General features: G+C 51.8%; 1 protein-coding gene across 4 annotated transcripts in view; it reads right to left on the bottom strand.

Annotated features, from left to right (window-relative positions):
- Positions 1-20,055, bottom strand: part of PLCG2 (phospholipase C gamma 2) — a 148,433-nt gene that overhangs the window by 37,583 nt on the left and 90,795 nt on the right. For all 4 annotated transcript variants that reach the window (XM_089903344.1, XM_022583086.3, XM_089903343.1 and 1 more), the window contains exons 10-21: positions 19,795-19,896; positions 18,852-18,970; positions 17,233-17,318; positions 15,722-15,842; positions 14,974-15,142; positions 11,500-11,604; positions 9,860-9,949; positions 9,052-9,227; positions 7,741-7,941; positions 6,745-6,864; positions 2,474-2,654; positions 943-1,014 (exon numbers count right to left, since the gene is read on the bottom strand). In XM_089903344.1, the coding sequence (XP_089759470.1) occupies positions 943-1,014; positions 2,474-2,654; positions 6,745-6,864; positions 7,741-7,941; positions 9,052-9,227; positions 9,860-9,949; positions 11,500-11,604; positions 14,974-15,142; positions 15,722-15,842; positions 17,233-17,318; positions 18,852-18,970; positions 19,795-19,896 (1,542 nt within the window). The remainder of the gene's footprint in view (positions 1-942; positions 1,015-2,473; positions 2,655-6,744; positions 6,865-7,740; positions 7,942-9,051; positions 9,228-9,859; positions 9,950-11,499; positions 11,605-14,973; positions 15,143-15,721; positions 15,843-17,232; positions 17,319-18,851; positions 18,971-19,794; positions 19,897-20,055) is intronic.

Genomic DNA, 20,055 nt, shown 5'->3' with positions numbered 1-20,055 from the left:
CTACAACTTGGTTTAGTTGCCAGGATTTTATAATGGGGAGATTTCACCTCAAACATCCAGATTACTGGCTTGTCTCGAGAAATCAGAAGACCCAGCCTGATCTCTGGAAAGGCAGCCATCGACTCCTAATGGGGGGCGGCTGCCCTTGAGATGGGCTGTGTGTCCCCAGTTTACCGTGGCCTCCACCAAACCCTGACACCTGGCTGACATGAGGCCATGTCATTCTCATAACCAAAGCATCTGTCACTACTAATAAAAGTTTTTGCTATTCAGCCAAGTCCCCTAATGCCTTTCACACCCAGTTCCATTCACCCACAACTTTTCAAGACTTCACTTCTTGCTGAAAGGGATTTGCATTGGCCAAGGATTATAAGTTTAAACAAATTTCTCTCTGGATTTCTACAGAGCCCACCAGCAGGGCCCCTTCCTAAGTGAGAACTGTACACTAATCGTGTACCAGACAGCCCCCCAAACAGAAAATTCGCCGCAGGCTCCAACTGAATTTGAGATGAAACCAGGAGCTGCGGGCTAACAGTAAAAATCCAGGCCCACCTGCATGAAATTACACAGCAGCTGGGGTGGGAATGTAAGATACCGTTCGCACTGCAAAGAGGTCACTGAACCAAATGAATTTATGAACACCACAGGCTCGGTCACTTAGCAAGAAACATGTGAAAGACTTTTAATTAGAAGCTGTGTGGCCCAAAGGTGGTTCATCAAACTTCAGAATTTTAGCAAAACACAGTCGCGTCTGGATGGAATTCTATTAACCTCTTCCCTGAAACTAGATGTCGTGTTGTCAATCATCATTTTCTTCTCAAAAAAACATTTTGGGGGGCCAAGTTTTCCAAAATGCTCCCTTACCCTCTTTTAACTTGGGGGTGGGCCCCATGTCAATCTAGTGACTAAGGAATAGCGTGAATTGGAAGTTCGGCACTGTACCATGGAAGGGCTGATTTCACTGGGATCCACATACATCCTGCTGACATCATAGAGGGAGTTTATATCTCTTTCCTGAAAAAGAATAGAGAAAAATAAATGGAGCCATCCAAGCTCCCGGGACAGCCCTTACTTAGAACAAGGATGCTAGGCATCTTTGTGGTTTCCTGCTCTCTAGTAGAAGAGCTGAAACCTCATAGTTTACTCACCTTGCGAGTGGAGACAGTAAAAAGCTATTAAGAAGTTCCCCCAAACTTGGAAATTTTACCCCAAAATGAGAGCGGCCCCCATGTGGGCCTACACTGTGCCAGGCACTGTGCTCCTTTGTAAGAAAAAAACACACCCTGAGATCCAGTGGTGTGCTGGAGCGAGCTCACCGCTCTTCCTGACCACACTCAACGTCACCAGCTTGATGCTGGCCACCGTGGGAGTATTTACACCACAGAAATTGGCAGATGCCACAAACCAGGGCTTTGTTTCACAGAGAGGTGGGTAAACGTCCACCAGCACGCACTGAAGATCCCTCCTGCCCTTCCTCTGCCTTTCTCACTGGCCTTTAGCCCCACCAGCCACATTCCCGTCTCGTGCACGCCTGCTCCCCCACCCCCGGAACTGGCCTCCTGACAGCTTCCCGGCCAGTCTGCTCCCTGGGCTCCCTTCTCACCCTCTGCAGGAGGCCTGCTCCCACCTCTGTGGCCCCAGTCTAACGAAGTGCCCCATCCCTTAGCACACCATCCTGTTTTCTCTTCTTCGTTGTAACACCCTGCCCGGTGAGTGTGTGTCACCCAGCTCCCTTTTCTAGAGCCCAAATTTCCCAGCGGCCGATGGTATTCCACCATACTCCCAGTATCTAGAACAGTTCCTGGCACATGGTTGGTGCACAGTAAATCTTTTTTCAATAAGTTAATGACTCTGTCTGATAGGAACTGAGACATGGTAATCAGATCGGCTGTCTTCTCTGCTCAGAACCCTCCCAACGGCTCAGAATAAAAGCCCGTGTCTCACGGTGGCCCTACACCACGCAGTTCTATCCTTATTTAGTTCTGCCCCCGCCCTGGCTCACTCACCAGCCACAGCAGCTTCCTTTCTGTGCCTTCAGGCACGCTTCTCACCTCAGGACCTTTGCACTGGCTGTTCTTTCTTCTTCCTCATAGCTGCGGGTGCCCTCCTCCACCTCCTGTGTCTGCCCACATGTCTCCTTGTCAGCAAGATCTTCCCAAGCACCCTTGAGAAGTGCGGCCCCTTCCCCATCACTCTATCCACTTATCCACCTGCTCAGTGTGTTTTTCTCCATAGCACTTATCATCCACCAGCTGATACATGCTCAGTATATTTTTTAAAATTTCATTTGTTGTCTGTCTCCCCTGCACTAGACTGTAAGAGCCCAAGGGCAGGGTCTTTGTCCACGCTGTTGGACGTAGAGCCGTGTGGGGCACACGTAAGTGCTCAAGAAAGGTTTGCTGAATGAACAAACAGATGAATCGTAACCTCAGACAAGATATTCCACCCAATCTCGAGTGAGTCAACCACCTACCATATTGTAGCGCTCCAGGAGCTCGGGGGTCACGGGGTAGCGCAGTTTCATCTTCCGGTAGAGTGCGTGCTTCTCGTAGTAGCTGACCAGCTCCACGAGGCTCTCGAAGTAGGCGGAGGTGCCCAGCACGAAGTGCCGGCCGTCCCGGTTGATGCGACAGTGCTTCACCTTGCCCCTGGCCCTGGGGGGAGACCACATGGTGCTGATATCCTGGCAGCCAGATGGTGACCATATAAGCCCACCAATTAGAAACAACCTAGTCATCCAACCTAGGGGACCAAATAAATGAAGAGCACACAGCCCTCCCATGGAATACAATGATGTAGGTCTTTGCAAAACAGATACAGAAGAACCGGTACCTCAGAAGAAACACTTCAGAGTGACTCAACAGCTATAGCTCCTCTGGCCCTTCCCTTCCTCCCCAACTATAGGACTTGACTACAGAACACCCCAGTGTCCAGATCAGGGCCAGAAAACTATGGCCCACAGATTAAATCCACCCCCCTCTCCTGTTTTTGTAAATAAAGTTTTATTGACGCACAGCCATGTTCATCTGTTTAGGTACTGCCTGTGGCTGCTTTCACTCTGCAACGGCAGAGCTGAGCAGTTGCAACAGAGACCATCTGGCCTGCAAGCCCTAAAATATTTATCCTTTGATCCTTTATAGAAAACATTAGCCCATCTCTACTCGAGAACTCTGGGACTTGATGCCCAAATCCTTAAATCTTATCTTCAGTGGTCCAACTAGTGCACAAATGGAATTTTTTTTCCAAAAGGGGAAACAAATCTTTTATTTCCTCACCTATTTGAAACAAGAGGCAGAAAAAAATCCAAAAGAGAATAGAATCCTCAGTCTTACTAGCTTTTATCAGCAAGAATAGAAATATCTGTGACAGTAAGTTTGACCCTAACTTTACAGCCGAGAGCATCTTGAAAACTGCAACAGAAATAGTTACTATGCTCAAACTACTTATCTTTTTTTTTTTTTTTTTGCGGTACGCGGGCCTCTCACTGTTGTGGCCTCTCCCGTTGCGGAGCACAGGCTCCGGACGCGCAGGCTCAGTGGCCATGGCTCACGGGCCCAGCTGCTCCGTGGCATGTGGGATCCTCCCAGACCGGGGCACAAACCCGTGTCCCCTGCATCGGCAGGCAGACTCCCAACCACTGCGCCACCAGGGAAGCCCCCAAACTACTTCTCTTTTAAAAATTTTGCACCTTAACAGACATTTTTTTACTGTTTTAAAAAATACATCCCGTTAAGCCATTTCTTCCAAAACTCCTATTTTAAAAAAAAATGCTAGGAGACTACTTCTTCAGCAGCTAACGTGCGATGATATTTTATTAAATATTTATTTTAAAAAAGAAAAGAAATACTGCTGAGTAAATAAAACAAGTTGCAGAATGAAACTGTAGTATGATCCTATTTTATTTTTTTTTAATGGAACAAAATACCACTAACAGAATGGCGCTATATATTTTCCACAGGTACACACATATGTATGTAAAAAAATTTTTTTTGAGTCTTGATGGAGACACCAGTTACAAAACTGTGCTTTCTACCAAAACAAAGATTGAGATGGCAAAGACCATAGGGGGCTTTAGCTTTCACTGCAGTATCTTAACTTTTTATAAGGCTAATATACTTACGTAGTGAAAAATTAATTTTAAAACTTTATACAAAAGCTCCACAGGGCAGGGAGGCTCTGGGGTACCGAGGTTAAGAGCATCAGTCAGGTTCTGGCTCCTTCCCCAGGTAACCTCCCTGAGCCTCAGTTTCATCATCCACAGATCTGGGGACGCACAGCTTCTGTCTCAAGGTAAGTGTCAGGACTGCTGTCTGTTAGGTAACCCAGGGTAAGCCCTTTGCAATGTGTCTGGCACCCAGAAGAAACTAAAGAAATGGATGGTTGGGAAAATATACACAGCCAAGCCAAAACTTCCCTGGGAGACAGAACAATCAAAAGGGGAGAACAGGGCTGGAGTATGAGCCTCCCAGAGTGTGTTGCTATGAGCCAGTGAACACTAACGCCTGAGGGCTTAGCTTCGCGATGAAGCCCCTCATCCCATGGAGGGGCACCTCCCACCACTCACACCCAGAAAACAACCTCGTCTCTGCATGGATTTGAAAGCAGACACTTCCCTCCTGTGGAAATCTATACAGAAGGTTAGTATATGTTCCCAGGGCCTAGAACGGCACCTGGTACAGAAGAAATACCCCCACAAATATATGGGGGGAGGGAGGAAGAAGGGGAGTCACTTGTAAGTCCTGTGATGACACCTCTCATCCCCACCGGACCACTGGCCTCATGAGAGCAAGGGATGGGCTGTTTTTATCACTCCTGAATTTCTAGACCTGACCCAGAGCAGGTGCTTATCAAACATTTATTGATTTCTAAAAAAGAAAACCTCCAGCTCTCAGGGTGCCTCCAATCTCCTGGGGAGGACAGATGTGCAAGCAGAACACGGTGGATGTATATAAGCTGAGTATCAATCTGGGAGCCCGCCGCTTCATCCATGCATTTCCAGTGACCCCAACCTCATCGCCAGCTTGAAGGTGCCCAATCAGAATCAAGTTACCAGGCTCAAGCAGGGGCCAGTGGGAGTACCTCACAGGACTCATCCTCTGTGGATGCTGTCCTGGCACCTCAAGGTAAAGTGAGAACAGAGCCAATGGAGTGTAACACCCAGATGCTCAGAGCTAGTCTCCTGAGGGTCACAGACGAGGCTTGTATCCGAGTGTGTTGGAGGCCAGTTTCACCTCTTGGGCATCTCAGCCTGTAGCCACTAAATCCCCACCTTTTTTCTTTCAGCCACAGAGTTTGGTTTCTGTCCCTTGCACCCAGAAGCACCCCGACTGACGACAGACTATAGCACAATGCGACCCCCAACATCCAGCCCAGTGCCTGGTACAGCACAGATTCAATTAAACACATCCAACTCCCATCCAGGGGTAGCAGGCACTGTAAAGAGTTTTGGGGAAAAGAGCAAAGACACCCCTCTGTTGGCAGCACAAAGCACAAAAGAGCCACGCTGGATGGAGCTGGCACACAGTAGGTCCTCAATAAACAGCAGTGATAATGACCATCACCACCCCCAAGAAGGAAGCTCGCGGGTAATGGGGGGATGGGGGGCAGACTGGAACAGTAGCCAAGGGGGATGGGTGAGGGCAACAGGAAAGGGAGGACAGGAGCAGGCTGGCACACCAGGGCCCCGACTGTGCAGCCGGTAACCACCTTCACCACGGGGAACCGTGGGCCCAGAGCTTCCAACTCCTTCCATTTTTCATGAGAAGCAATCTGAATTTCCAGGTAAAACTCCTCCGTTTTTAACATCACCGTGCAGGCTGAGCAAAACACCCAGAGGCCCAACTTGGCCCACAAGCCTCTTGCTTAGACCTCACAGTAAAGCACGCAGCCTCTGGAGGAGGACAGGCCTGAGTCTGAAACCCTGACTCAGCCTAGGATGAGGCTGTGTGGCTTTAGACAGGTCAATTAACTTCTCTGGGCCTCCATTTCCTTACTTGTAATAACTGGATCTACCCCTCATGGGCTACAGTGATGGCCTCGAACAGGTGAGGCCTTGAAGGCAGCCCAGTGTCCCGAACATCAGTTAGGAACTCAATATCTGGTAGCCAGCATTCTATTACCATCATCAAGAATACACAGGGAAACCCTGAAAATGGGGAGATGGAGGGAAAGTATGACGAACTGGGTCTGAACCTCCCTCACATTGCTTTTGGTAGAAATTGGAGGAATTGGGCATCTTGGGGTAGAATTAACGTAGAGAACCGCAGTCCTAGAAATGGTTGGTCCATACGACCACTGGCAGTGGGGTGTCAACTGTGGATGGGAGGAAACAAGATCTACAACATCACCCATCTGGGTTGCCAGGGCTGCCTGGGTTCGAATTCCAGCTCCACCACTCACAGACTGCATGTCTCTAGCAGGTTATTTAATCTCCCTGTGCCTCAGTTTCCTCCTCTGAAAAGTAGGGATCACGGTCATGCTGATCCCACAGTTGTTGGAAGATGAGATGAATTAATATAAAACACAATGCTCCTGAGAATACAGACCAGTGCCCAGCACACTGAAAGCACACATCAGTGTAGTCTGCTCTCACTCTTTACTATCGCCATCGTCGTGGTTGACAGACACCCTGGGCGGAGGACACAGAGCTGAGCCTCCACCTGCAGTTCCCCCTTTGTTCTCCACACCTGCCCTTCCCAAGCCGTCTCTGCAGAGCACACAGTGGGCTCCAGCCCGTGCACCTACCTGAAGGTGATGGCGTAGGAGTCAGAACCTTCCCGCTTCCGGATCAGGAAGGCCCCATCCCGGGGAACCCTCATCAGCATGTCCTCCGCTTCTCCGCGGCTCAGCCCGTCATAGTACCACCTGTAGCACAGGGCCGGGAAAATGGCCGAGGGAGAGGCCGCTGAGACCGGCAGCAGAGGAGGAAACGGTGGGTTCCCGGGATGCCTGAGACACGGCCCTGGAACCCACCACGGAAATTACACAGTGGGCCTCCGTATCCGAAATAACCTCTGAAGACAGAAGTTTTTAAAAAGATCACCCAGACACAGTTTGGGTGAAGCGTTCATGTAGTGGGTCTGCTTGGAGCCTAAGCGAATAAATCAACTTACATCTTCACCCACCCCGACCCCCCCACCCCCGACCCAAGCATCAGAGGGTGGCACAGTCACCACAGTGTCTCAGAACAGCAGAGGCAGAAAAGATAGGGAATAGGGTTTTTAGGTTGTTTTTAAAGATGTGAAATAGCAAATTTTACGGCAATCCATCTAAATATGGACAAGAAAAGTAAAAAATAAAGGTGTCATAGCTACATGGCCTCCTGTGAAATGTGCATTTGAGCAGCCTTCTGCTTAAAAATTACTCTTTGCTTTTCACAACTAGTTAACCCTTTGCAAGGCCTAACTGATACTCACTTTACAATTATTTTTTCGCTTTCAGACCAAATGGAATGAGCTTGGGCAGAAAACAGTAACACCGGGCCAAAATTATCTCTGAAAATCAACGCTCAAGACCTCAGGACCACGAGGATAAAGGAGAAGAAAGGAAAGGAGAGGAAGAGGGAGAGGAGAGAGAAACAGGCCATAGGTAACTGGACAGCGGCCGCCCTGGGGAACTGCAAGAGACCCCGGTGGGCCCGGGTGAGGCGCCCCGTGGGAATCTGGGCCCCAGCACACCCTCCAGGCTGGTGTTTCTGATCCGTGAACGCAGTCGCGCCCCCAGAGCACAGGGCACACGTACGGCTTCGACTCGTGCGGGCTGGGGTTGGGAACTGGGTCGGTGAGCCGGAGCTCGAACTCGGCACAGCGCAGGTGCGTCTCGCTGTAGTGCTGGATGAGGGCATAGATGCTGGTGAACATGAGGTTGTCAGTCAGGTAATACTTCAGGGTCCCGCCCTCCATGGTGGAGCGGATCCGGCAGTGCTGGACGCGGCCCGACCGCCTGTCGGGAGAGGGACCACGTCAGAGCCCAGGCCCGGCTGGCTGGCCCTTCCCGCAGCCGGTGCGGTAGAGAGCACAGGGTGGGCCAGAGCTGCAGCCAGGGCCCCCAGGGGTGGACGCTACGTGCGGCCACACAAGCCTCCGTCTGCTCTTAGCACCGGCCCAGCGCTTTCACACAAGTTGATTCTTGGGGCTGGGTTCCAGACCATTCTACCTACTTCCTCTACCCGCCGTCCCCTTTCACCTACGTAACTGTTCCTCTGGAGCCAGACAGCCTAGGTTCCAATCCTGACTCTGACACTGAGGAGCTAAGTGACTGTGAACAAGTGACCTGTCCTCTCTGAGTCTCCCTATTATTACCCTAGTGGTCCAACAAGGACAATGATAGTATCCTCCTCACAGAGATGTCCTGAGGATGAAACGGGATCACACACAGAACGTGCTCGGAACGCTGCCTGGTAACTGGTAAGCATCTTACAGGCGTTAGCTGTCGCGATTATTTGTATGTTGTTAATATTAGAACTTTTATCCTTCAGGTCTCAATTTAAACACCACTTCTTTCAGGAAGTCTTCCTGGATTATTCTCCCAACATCACACTAGACCCCTCTCTTACAGACTTTCATAATGTCTTGCGCTTTTCCCACTGCACATGTCACAACGAGAATTATGTATCATTTGCCTGATTCCTTTTCCACTGTTCATCTCCCTCCTGAAACTCTAATCTCCATCAGGACAAGGACCTTGTCTGTCTGTCACTGCTAAGTCACTGTGCCTAGCACAGAGCAAGTACCCAATAAATAAATACCTTTTGATGAATTCATGCACAGATGACTGAGTGAGTGAGTCAATGAGCAAGCTCACTACAGCCTCACCCACAGTTCCCGTAAGGCCACTTTACAATTTTAAATACTGCACTGAAATATCGCTAATCTTGTTGACTATGTTTGGGGTCCTCACCCAAGTCTTGCCCCACACAGCTCACTAAATAAAGTCTGGGTTTCCAGCCCAGCCCCACCCAAGTCTGGCCTAAGCTGCCACCACTTGCCTCACGGCACCCCACCCCACCAGCTGCGAGGAGAAGGCGTGTGCCCCGGGGAAGAGGGCCATTACCAGAAGGACAGGGTGTAGTCATTGGGGTACGTCTCGCTCTCCCGCACCAAGAAGGTCCCATCCTTGCCCCCCGTCTCGGCGCAGTATTCCTGCAGCAGCTTCTCGGCGCTTGTCCTCTTCTCCACCTTCTTGTGGAACCACTTCTCCCCAAAATGCAGCTCCGTGGGGGCTATATCCTGGGCCGCAAAGAGAGGAGGGGTTTCTGAAAACCCGGACCAGACCCCCAGTATCATCAGACTAGTCCCTCTGTGCATGCTGATTCCTGAATAACAGACTGGGCTGGATAACAGACCAAAAACGGCCTCAGCTCACTTTTACCCCGAGAGGTCCGGGAAGCCAGCCTCCACTGCCCTCCCCACCCCCCAGCCACCTACTCCTGACACCTCCCCATTTGTGGTGGCCTCCTGGAGTTCTGAGTCCCGGGATAAGGGGTGCCCAGTACAGCCCTCAACTCTACTGTACAGGAAGCCTGAGAGCCATAATACCCTGGGGGCTGCACTCAAGGGACAGTACCAAGGATGACCAGCAGCCCCGGGGGAGAGGGCAGGAGAGCCAGGAACCAGGCTAGTGGGTAAGGCTGGACAGAACATCCAAAGGTCCCCATCCTCCCCAGGGAGCACAGGCCAAGCACGCCTTTCAGAGAGCAGGAAAGACACCTGAACCTCACTGGCTAAGCACGTGGGCCAGCCAGCCAATCCGAGAAGAGCCAGGCAAGCCTTGGTACCCGAAGAGGCAGCTCCTTGGACTGAGCATGTCCAGGCCTGCCGGCCACAGGGTGAGAGCAGCATTACAGGAGGTGTCCACCTACCGGGGGCTGTTCACCTTCCGTAGTCTGTTCAATGTCGTCGCTGAAGGACAGCTTGGCGTCAGCAATGGCGCAGTAGTGCCGAGTCCATCGCTACAAAGTGAAACCAGCGTTAGGGCTTCCCCAAAGTCTCCGCTCCGTCAACTCTGAGGCCCAAGGCCCCTGCCTGGCAGCACCCCAGCATCCACTGGGGACTCGCCTTTCCCACTCTTGTAGCCGTTTATGGTGGTTTCACAGAATTCGATCCCCTGTGAGACATTTCTTTTAAAACATCTGTTTATTCTGGGGTTCTTCTGGCATTTTCAGGGCTTCTTTATTCAGTGTGTCTAAGGGTAGACACGACGTAGTATTGTATTCCTTTAATCTGAAGGCTTTTAGGAATGATGGGATTGTTTTCTGTGTGTGTGTCCTCACGACTGTCTTTTTCCATTTCACCCATGTTTTAAGACTTTCAGGATTTCTCAGCCAGCCTGTCTAGAGACCCTTTCTTCAACATTTAAATGTGACTTAATTCTATATTTAAATTTCAACCATTTTTAATTTTTATTCCTAGAATATAAGAATAGACGTGTAAAAACATACTCAAATGCAGAAAGACAAACATAACATGATACCACTTAATATGTAGAATCTAAAAAATAATGCAAATGAACCTATACACAAAACAGAAGCAGACTCACAGACGGAAAACAAACTTAGGGTTACCAAAGGGGAACGTTGCGGGGAGGAATACATTAGGAACATGGGATTAACAGATACAAACTACTATACATAAAATAGATAAGCAACAGGACCTACTGTATAGCACAGGGAACTATATTCAGTATCTTGTAATAACCTATAATGGAAAAGAATCTGAAATACATACATATATATATAACTGAATCACTTTGCTGTACACCTGAAACTAACACACCATTGTAAATCAAATACACTTCAATCAGTGAATCAATGAATTGATCAATACCTACTCAAATGGATTGCCATGTTAGGTTATGGGATATGAGAAGTGGCATTAACATTCAAAATGCCTCATTCCCATCAAAAAATAATGTTTCCTTGGGACTCCCCTGGCGGTCCAGTGGTTAGGACTCTGCGCTTCCACTGCAGGGGGTCCCGGGTTGGATCCCTGGTCAGGGGAACTAAGATCCTGCAAGCCATGTGGCTCGGCCAAAAATAACAGTAATAATGTTTCCAGTGGAACTGCCTCAGATTGGAGGACACTAAGGGGTTAGGACAACGAACTGCATTATCACATCCGAGATTGCATCCTGGGTCAGAAAAAGGACATGAGTGGACAAACTGGAATAAGGTCCACAAATTAGCTGGTGGTAGTGTGCCCAATGTTCAATTCCTCGTTATGATAATTATACTCTGGTTACAGAGGATGTTACTATTTGGGGAAACTGGGTGAAGCACGTATGAGAACTCTCTGTGCTTGTATGTGTGTGAGAATCTAGAGTATGTTACACTGAATATAAAACTACTTCAAAATAAAACACTAATGATGCAAAAGAAAAATAGCTTCCTTAAAATGACAAATTCACTTGGCACAAAGTGGAAGTGAGACTGGAATCCTCCCGGAGCTCTCCAGCAGGCCGTAACACATTCAGGGCTCTGACAAGGGGCGCGAGAAGACGCACCTGGTCGATGGAATCCCACATGTACAGTTCACCCTGCTGCCTGTGTTCATCTTTCTTGTCCTCCACGTTGACATCCACGTCGCCTCGGGGGCCCAGCTTCTTATGCTGAGGGGAAAAATACACAAAGCCTGTCTCCCTAAGACCCAGGTTAGGATCTGTGAGCCAGCAAACATTCATTCACATCAGCCAAGCATCCACCGGATCGTCCCACCTCAGGGCCTTTGCACTGTCTGTTCTCTCTGCCTGGCTTCTCTCTCACTACACTGCACTCTGTCTGTGCTCGGCGTCACCTCCTCAGAGGAGCTTCGCTAAAAACAGCCCACACTCCCCCTCCCACCCCTGCCACTCTCTAGCCCCTGGTCGTTCATCTTCACGCTCTTTAGCCTAAGTGTATCTAGGTATCTATCTGTCTTCTGTCTGTCTTCCCTGCTAGATTATAAGCCCCATGAGGGCAGGGACTTTGTTTCGTTCCCTGTTGAACCTCCTGCACTAGGTTAGCAGATACCGCTCGATAAATATTCAATGAATCAATGATGCGCCCGCATTCTCCAGCACACAGAGGGCAAGGCAAGATCACAGCCAGCCCACGGGCACAGGCCGTGCAGGGCAGTGGAAGGCACACTGGGGATGTAGAGTTAGAAGACCTGGGTGCAAACAGCACTGCTGCTGCTTTATCGGCTGTGTGACCCTGAGCAGGTGGCCGCACCTCTCTGAACCTCTCATGTCTCATCTGCAAGCCTAAGATGATTACGACAACGTCCACCTGGGCGAGTTCACTGACTGCCCACGTGGACTAGCCTTGATAAGTCCCAGTTGTGGTGACCTGGTGGAGGGAGCTCAGGATTGGGAGTCAGACCTGGGCTTGAATTCAGGGCCTATCACCTTCCTCGCTGTGTGGCCTCGGCTGCATGACAATCTGTCTCAGTAACTTCCCCTGTAAAATGGGGGTAACAGGGACTTCCCTGGTGGCCCAGTGGCTAAGACTCCGCACTCCCAACGCAGGGGCCTGGGTTCGATCCCTGGTCAGGGAGCCAGAGCCCACACGCCACAGCTAAGAGTTCCCATGCCGCAACTAAAGATACCGCATGCCGCAACTAAAGATCCCACATGCCGCAACTAAAGATCCCACATGCCACAACGAAGACCCAGCGCAGCCAAATAAATAAATAAATATATTTTTAAAATGGGGGTAACATAGCCCCCCGTCCCGTAAGGCAGTGGGCGTGTAGGATACCTGTCCATAGTGCAGCACGACATAAATGTTCCATTTTGTTCCATCTTTGGCAGGAACTAACTGTGTAACCACAGCTGAGTCAACCTCTAGACCTCAGGGTCCTCACCTGTCAGGTGGGCTGGGGGCCCGGGATTATCAGTCCTGCAGGTCTGCCATGAGACTGAATACCACTGACGACCGTGCCCAGCCCAGTGTGTGGCACTCAGTGATCACGTCACAAATGCTACTTCCACCTCTTTTCCCTGAAATTGAAAGGGCTGAACCAAGAGGTACCACAGGTGGGGCAGTGGGAGCTCTAAAAGGAGTCTTCACACCCTAAAACAAGCACTGGAAAATACCTGGGGACACGCAGAGAGCTGTTCTAACAGAAACGGAGGGAAGCCACGGGGGAGCTGGGAACAGAGAGATGCAACAAGGTTCCCTGAAGACTGACTGCCAAACCTGAGGAGCCCTGGACACCTCCCCAGCCCGGCCAAGCACCCTCTGCCTCTCATCCTGCCTTCCTCACGCTGGAAGTTTCCCTGAGCGTCTCAGCGGAACCTGCCCCAGGATCTTAGCCGATTTCTCCAAATATGCTGGTGCTTTGATCCCTGAGGGCACCAGCCTCCTCCTCTCTGGATGGGCATCAGCCAAAGCCCCCTCACAACTTGGTGTTTCTCTGTCAAGCGGTTTGTCTCCCTATAAGACCGTGATCTCCTGGCATGTAGGAAATGTCCCCAATGCATCTTAGTGGTCCAGTGACAATCTAGGGAACATACCACGCGTTCACACTACCCCACCTTCATGGATGTCATCCCGAAGCCGAAGGGCCTTCTCCCTTCTCTGCCTGGTAAATCCCTGTCTGTCCTTCCTACGAACCTGCCAGCTGTCACTGAAATCCACGCCGCTCCTTCCACCGATGGCTGCCCAGCTAGAGTCAGCCCCTGCAGATGGTGCGGTCATGTGACTAAGTTCTCACGCACTGGACACAACAGCCCAGGACTGTCCAACTGATGTCCCACCTGCTTACCAGGAATCACTCGCCCTGGACCCCTCACATTCCCGTTTCTACGAGCTGGAGCCCAATGTGCCTTGCAACCCAGCATGGACCACACACAAGGACAGTGGCCCCTAGGGCAGAGCCTTCGCCAGTTCTGTGGCATGGACCCCCTCTGAAGTCTGGGGAAGACTACGGATGCCTTTCTCAGAATAATGTTTATAATGCATAAAATGAAAAGAGAACCCAATTATATCGAAATACAGCTACCAAGTAAATAAAAAATACTTGCAATATACTAATACATGTACTTCTTCACTAACATCTTCCAAAAGATCTACAGGCAGATCTAATAACCATCATAATTTTAAAGTAGTGACAAGCACACGTTATCTTGAGATATTGGCAACAACGGTAGAAGTGCTATGAAATTATCCATGATTTCTGCTGGTGACGAAGCCTCAAGCGGCTTGTTGCCAATATTCATAATGGAAGGAAATGTTAAGTTTTACCTACATGTTAATAAAGAGGCACCATTTTTGCCCAAAGTTCACATGCCACCACCTCACAAGTTTTATCTGTGGACTCTCTGGGGGTCTGCAGAACCCCATCTGAAAACCCCTTCCCTGGGAGGCTGCAGACCAAGATAAGAACATCCTGAGTCCCCGGACAGCCTCGCGGACCAGAGCTCAGAGCTCCTAGAATACTCTCCCGCACATCGAGTCTTGAACTTACATGACTGAAGCCACGGTCCGTCTGGTCTCTTGACCCTAGTAATATATATGCCCAAACGTCACCCCTCCTGGCATCTGTGGTACAGCCGTCACTCATCCCTCCCCACAGCCACCTGTCGCCCCTAGTACACGCAGCCCTCTGGGGCAACTGTTCACTTCCAGCCCACCCCCCACGTGAGAACAGAGCCTGGGTCGCTGGAACAGCCCCAGCTCCTCACGAAGGCCTGACGCAGAGCGGGACGTGGTGAAGACTGGCCAAAACAAATGCACGGGAGTGAGTGAACACTTCTGGGGCACCTGCTGTGGGACAGGGCAGTTCCAAGCGCTCCGCACACGGCCTTCCGCGCGTTACGCTCGCGGCACACGAACGACGCGGGTTCTGTGGTGAACCCCCAGACCGCGAGGATGCAGAGGCGGCGGGAGGTGAAGCGACCTGGCCCGGGTCAGGCGCGAGGTCAGCGAGGAGAACGGGGAGCCCGTGCCCCGAGCCGCCGGCTCTCCCCACGTGAGCGGCAGCCCCGGGCCGCTACCTTGATGATGATCTTCTCCCGCAGCTGGCTGGGCGACGGCAGCTGGTCGGCACTGGCCTCCGTGGGCTTGGTCAGCAGCAGGTCGCCGAACGCCTCCTTGAACACCCTGGCCATGTGGCGCTGCTGCTGCAGGCAGCAGTGCTCCTCGATGGACAGGATCACGGGGAAGCTGCGGGCGGGGAGGGAGGGAGGGGCGCTCAGCAAGCGGGATGGGCCGCGCCCACGCAGGGCTGCCCAGCCCGGCCTCCGGGACCAGGGCGTGCCCTGTGCTCTCGGCCTAGGGGCACGCCAGCACTCAGCTGGGGCTTCTCAGCAGTGACTTTGGCCAGGATGGAGCCCGGGGTGGGCTGTGTGTGTGCGGGGGGGGGGGGGGGGGATCTGTGTCGCTATGTGGGGTGTACATGTGTGTCTGTACGTGGAGAATATACGTCTGATCGTGTGTCTGCGGAGGGGGTGTCTGTGTGTCTTTGTGTTCCGGGGGTGTCCTATGCGGGCGGTGCCTCTGCACGTGAGCATCTGTGTGGGATGTGCGTGAACGTACGTGCGCGTGCGCTGGGGGGAGGGGGCGTCTGCGCCCATCCGTGGGGGGGCTGCCCGTGTCTGTGAGAGGGTGTGTCTGAGCGTGTGTGTGTGTGTCCATGTGGGGTGTGTCTGCAGGGGGGGTATGTTTGTGTGTGTGTCCGTCCACCCAACCCTAGCCGCCTTCCCCTTAAAGGTGAACCACCAGGAAGGAAATCAGCCAACTGACCTCGAGGTGACAAAGGCATGGTCCTTGATGGCCTGCACGACGTCATCAAACTTGATCTTGGTGGTCCGCGTCCAGCCGTGGTAGATGATGGGCTTCCCGTCGGGCCCGTCCCAGCAGTCCACTGAGGGCAGAGACGTGCAGTCTCAGTACCCGCGCCTCCCTAGTCCACTGAGGGCGGCCACACTGCCCGGGTGACGACCGCGCCACCAGCCCCGGCCCCCCGCACTGGCTCAGTCACCAGGACCCCAGGGCCACACCCGGCATCGCCCTCAGGGGCCACCAACATGAGGACGCGTGTTACCTATGCGGTTACAGGAAGATTTTGGTCGTCTAATTAAAGGTCCCGCTGTCCAAAAGAAACGAAACGTTTCTTTTTTAACAAGAGATTTATCATGTGTTTTAGCTTCTGATTTGACTTGTCTAAACCTTGGCTTGCTTCTTCTGCCAGCAGAAAGAATACAGAGCAATGGGAAATTTATTTTTAAAGATTCACGGTAAAATATTCAGACCGAACTAGGTTATGCAGAAGGTGAGCATCTCCTATATTTTTGACCCCCAAAAATAGGAATAGGAGCTGACAGTTTCAAACTTGATTTTTTCACATTTGCTTTTTCCTAAGGGGGCACAAAGGCATAAATTAAGCAACACTGTAGGAATAACTGCCATTAAGGTCTGATACCATGACGGATGCTTTTGATAAAACTGGAGCCTACATCAGCGGTTTGTGCCTCTTCTCAGCCCAGTACAGCCATGAGCCTCTGGCGCTGAGTCGGGCCGGGGGCGAAGGGTGGGGGGACAGGAGGAAGCACCAGCCCCCGGCCACGTCCGGGGCCTGGAATCACCTCTGCCGGGGTGGCTGTGAGCAACTGGGGACAAAAGAGTCAGGGTGGGGCTTCCCTGGTGGCGCAGTGGTTGAGAGTCCGCCTGCCGATGCAGGGGACACGGGTTTGTGCCTCGGTCTGGGAAGATCCCACATGCCGCGGAGCGGCTGGGCCCGTGAGCCATGGCCGCTGAGCCTGCGCATCCGGAGCCTGTGCTCCGCAATGGGAGAGGCCACAACAGTGAGAGGCCTGCGTACCGCAGGAAGAAAAAAAAAAGAGTCAGGGTGGCAGCCACGGCAGGGCCGTTGCTAAAGCACGCAGGGTGTCTGCTGCGTCGAACACAGCAGCCCAGAAAGAAGCCGAGGGATAGGAAGACAGTAAGGCCGTCCTGGCTACTGGCCTCCCAGCCCCTCCACTGTATCCGGACACTTTCTGGAGCCCAAGGTGCTGTGGCTCCAGCCTGGCCCGGCTCAACACCACTCCTCGTCGTGGCGACCTTCTCTTCTGGGGAAAGGTCTCCAGCTGGTGGCCGCGTGGCTCACCCCAGATGCTACGGGCACCTGGGTTCTCCCTCCATCTGTCCCGTGCATCCCCATTACTCGGGCCTCCAAACAAACAAAGCATCCAGCAACAACACGGCCAGTCTCAGCCCGCCGACCGCGTGGCCGCCAGTGCGAAAGGGGTACTCACGCTCAATGCAGCGGCAGCCCATCCGCAGACAGCGGATATAGGCCTCCGGGGACGACTCGCTCCGAAGCTGGTCACCCGTGAGGTACCTGGACGAGAGGAGGTGGGCGGCTGTGTGGGAGCAGGCCTGCAGCTCAGGGCATCCCCGGGGAACTTCTCAGCCCGAGCTCCCAAAGCCTGAGTTCTCCCTGTCTACAAGGACCCCCATTTAGGATCCAGGCCAGACACATGCAGTCGTGTGGCCAAGCCAGTCATCAGACTCAGGCCGTGATCGTGGGCTATGAAGGATAACCATCCTGGCAATCCAAGTGTGGGCTCGAGAACGTGTGTTCTTTCGAGGAGAATTTGGTCAAAGGGTGTCAGGCAGGAGACTGACGTATGATGATAAATTAACAGCCCCCCTGCCCCACCGCTGCCCACTAGGCCCTCAGTCTCAACAGGGCAGAGATGGGCCATCATTCTGATACCAGGGCCCCAGGCCAAGCACAGAACAGATGGAACTTACCACCCCATGAACTATGTCCACCAAAACTGACGTGAAAATATCTATTTTTCTCGCTCTCCTCCTGACCACATTCCCCCTTTAAGAGTCTGTGGTGCTCAGCTGTCTTCTAGGTTTGGCAGGACTGACCATTCTAAGACACAAACTCAAACCAACGGACATGGTGGGGAAGAGAGAACCATGAAGTCAATTTGCCCCGGAAAAGGAAGGTACCTTCCAAAATGCCTGGAGGTGAACTTAAGGGCCTTCTCTCCAACTCCTGCCTGGACTGACACTTGGTAAAGTACCAGTCGACAGCTCTCTGGATGCCCAGGACCCAAGGCCTCCACCCCCTCACCTGACAAAGCAGACTGAGTAACAGAATTTGAGTATAACACCCATTTCTCCCTTCCCATCTGCTCTTTTTTGCAATCTTCCAAAGATATGCATTTGAGTGTGTTGTTCTCTGGCCTAAAAGCTATCAGCGGCTCCCACTGCCACTGCCCTCGCTCTGACCTCAACGATTCCACTCAAGCTGACCCTCCTGTCCTCCTCTCCTGCCACTCACCCTGCCAGGTTCTACACTCTAGTCCTACCAGAACCCCCCCCCCAGTTCCTCCTGCCCCTGGACCCTCACACATGCCGTTCCTCTGTCTGAACCCTCCTCCTCGCCTCACCACCTGTTCTTCTCTCACCAACTCTGGCTCGTCGTGAAGACTCAAAGGAGGCCTTTTCCCCTCCAAGCTCATGAGGACAGGGTTGCTCCTGCCCTTTTCACTGCTGTATCCCCAGCACCCAGCAAGCACAGGGCCTGGCACAGGGCAAACTCTCAGTAAATATCAGTTCAGTGACTAATTCAATTGCTTTCCTGTGACTACTAAGAATGAGATGCCCAAACAGTGCCAACCAGCTCTGTTGACTTGCTTCTTAGGGCCACAGAAAAAGGTTTATTATTGCAAAACCAACTGGGAGAGAGAGATGCATCCCCCCATCCTCCAGAAGCTTTCATATATTCCAATCTGAGCAGCGAGGGCCTGCACTCTGCCCACTGCCCACGCGCTTTGCCAGAGCAGTGCCCCTGAGCGCCCACCGTATTGCCCTTCACCTGCCTGACCCGCTGCAGGCTCGCGGTGAAACTCACGTGTTATGTGATGAGGAGATCCAGTAATGAGACAAGGGGTTGTTCATGTCCTGCACATCCACCACGTCATACTTCTCATCCCAAATGCTGTTCTCCCGGGAAAACAGGTACGTGAGGAACTAGGAGAGTCACAAACACAAAGAGGGGATCATCACACTGAGGACGGGTGGTGCCGGGTTCTTTTGGGTCTGTGTCAACACGGGGAGATGGTACATGAATATTCAACAGATGGTCTCCAGACCTCAGTTACCCAAGTTTTCAGTGCAGAAAACTCAGACTGCAATAGGCTGTACCAACACACGTTTCATTGACCTATACAGTATTTACCTTTTTAATGTGTATCCTCAAACATGTGAGGCTACAAGAGTATATGCTGCCCATATATAAGTTCTAAGGAATAATAACATTACGAACATTTGTGAACCTACATGAGGAACAGAACATGCCAGTATCGTAACATCTAAAAGGCAGGAAATTTCATATCCCAGTTCCTGACCCCTTAAAAAAAAAAGAAAAATCAGAAGATCGAGTGACAGTGGGTAACACTCTGTTTCCTGGGAACCACGGTACATGGGACTGGAGCTCCCCAGTTCCCCCTCACACAGGGCCAAAAGCACCCATTTCCACATCGTGCAAGAGCCCCAGAAACCTTGGAATTTCCTTGCTCTACTTGTAATGGTTAGAGACTCCCTGGCAGCACACGCCCTCTAGTGACAAAAGCAAAGATCCCGCCCAGGCTACAGGATCAAATAGAGGAGGAGAAAAACCAAAGGCTGTGACGGTTCAGGGCCTGGAAGGAAAAAAAAAGAGTTCTGGACTAAGAGAGCCAGCCTCGGGGCATCTAACAGCAAAGCCCTCCGAGGGAAGAGACCCAGAAAATACACCTCGGAGGACAGACACCTGAATCACAAAGCCATGCCAACAGGACGAGGGGCCCACTTACCTCATCCACAAACAGGAAGGGCTCGGCAGTTTCTCTCATCGTGTCATCAATGAACTTTGTCATCCGCTCACGGACTTTGTTCAGATCCTGGGCCCAAAGCTCCTTAGAATGATAAAGAGAACAAGAAATCATCAGAAAGAGGAACTGCAAAATTCTTTGCCTCTCAGGATCCGGTTTCAGTCGAAGACCGAAACATGGACGTATTCTGCATGCACATGCAATCGAGGCCTTACCCTGTGCATGGCCAACATTCTCCCTAAA

Source organism: Delphinapterus leucas, chromosome 20 (genome assembly GCF_059928025.1).
Source record: "Delphinapterus leucas isolate spDelLeu-1000000601 "Yukka" chromosome 20, BTC_Dleu_Yukka2, whole genome shotgun sequence".
NCBI classification, from domain to species: Eukaryota; Metazoa; Chordata; class Mammalia; order Artiodactyla; family Monodontidae; genus Delphinapterus; species Delphinapterus leucas.
The sequence above is the reverse complement of the archived record's forward strand: the minus strand, read 5'-3'. Positions and strand labels throughout refer to the sequence as shown.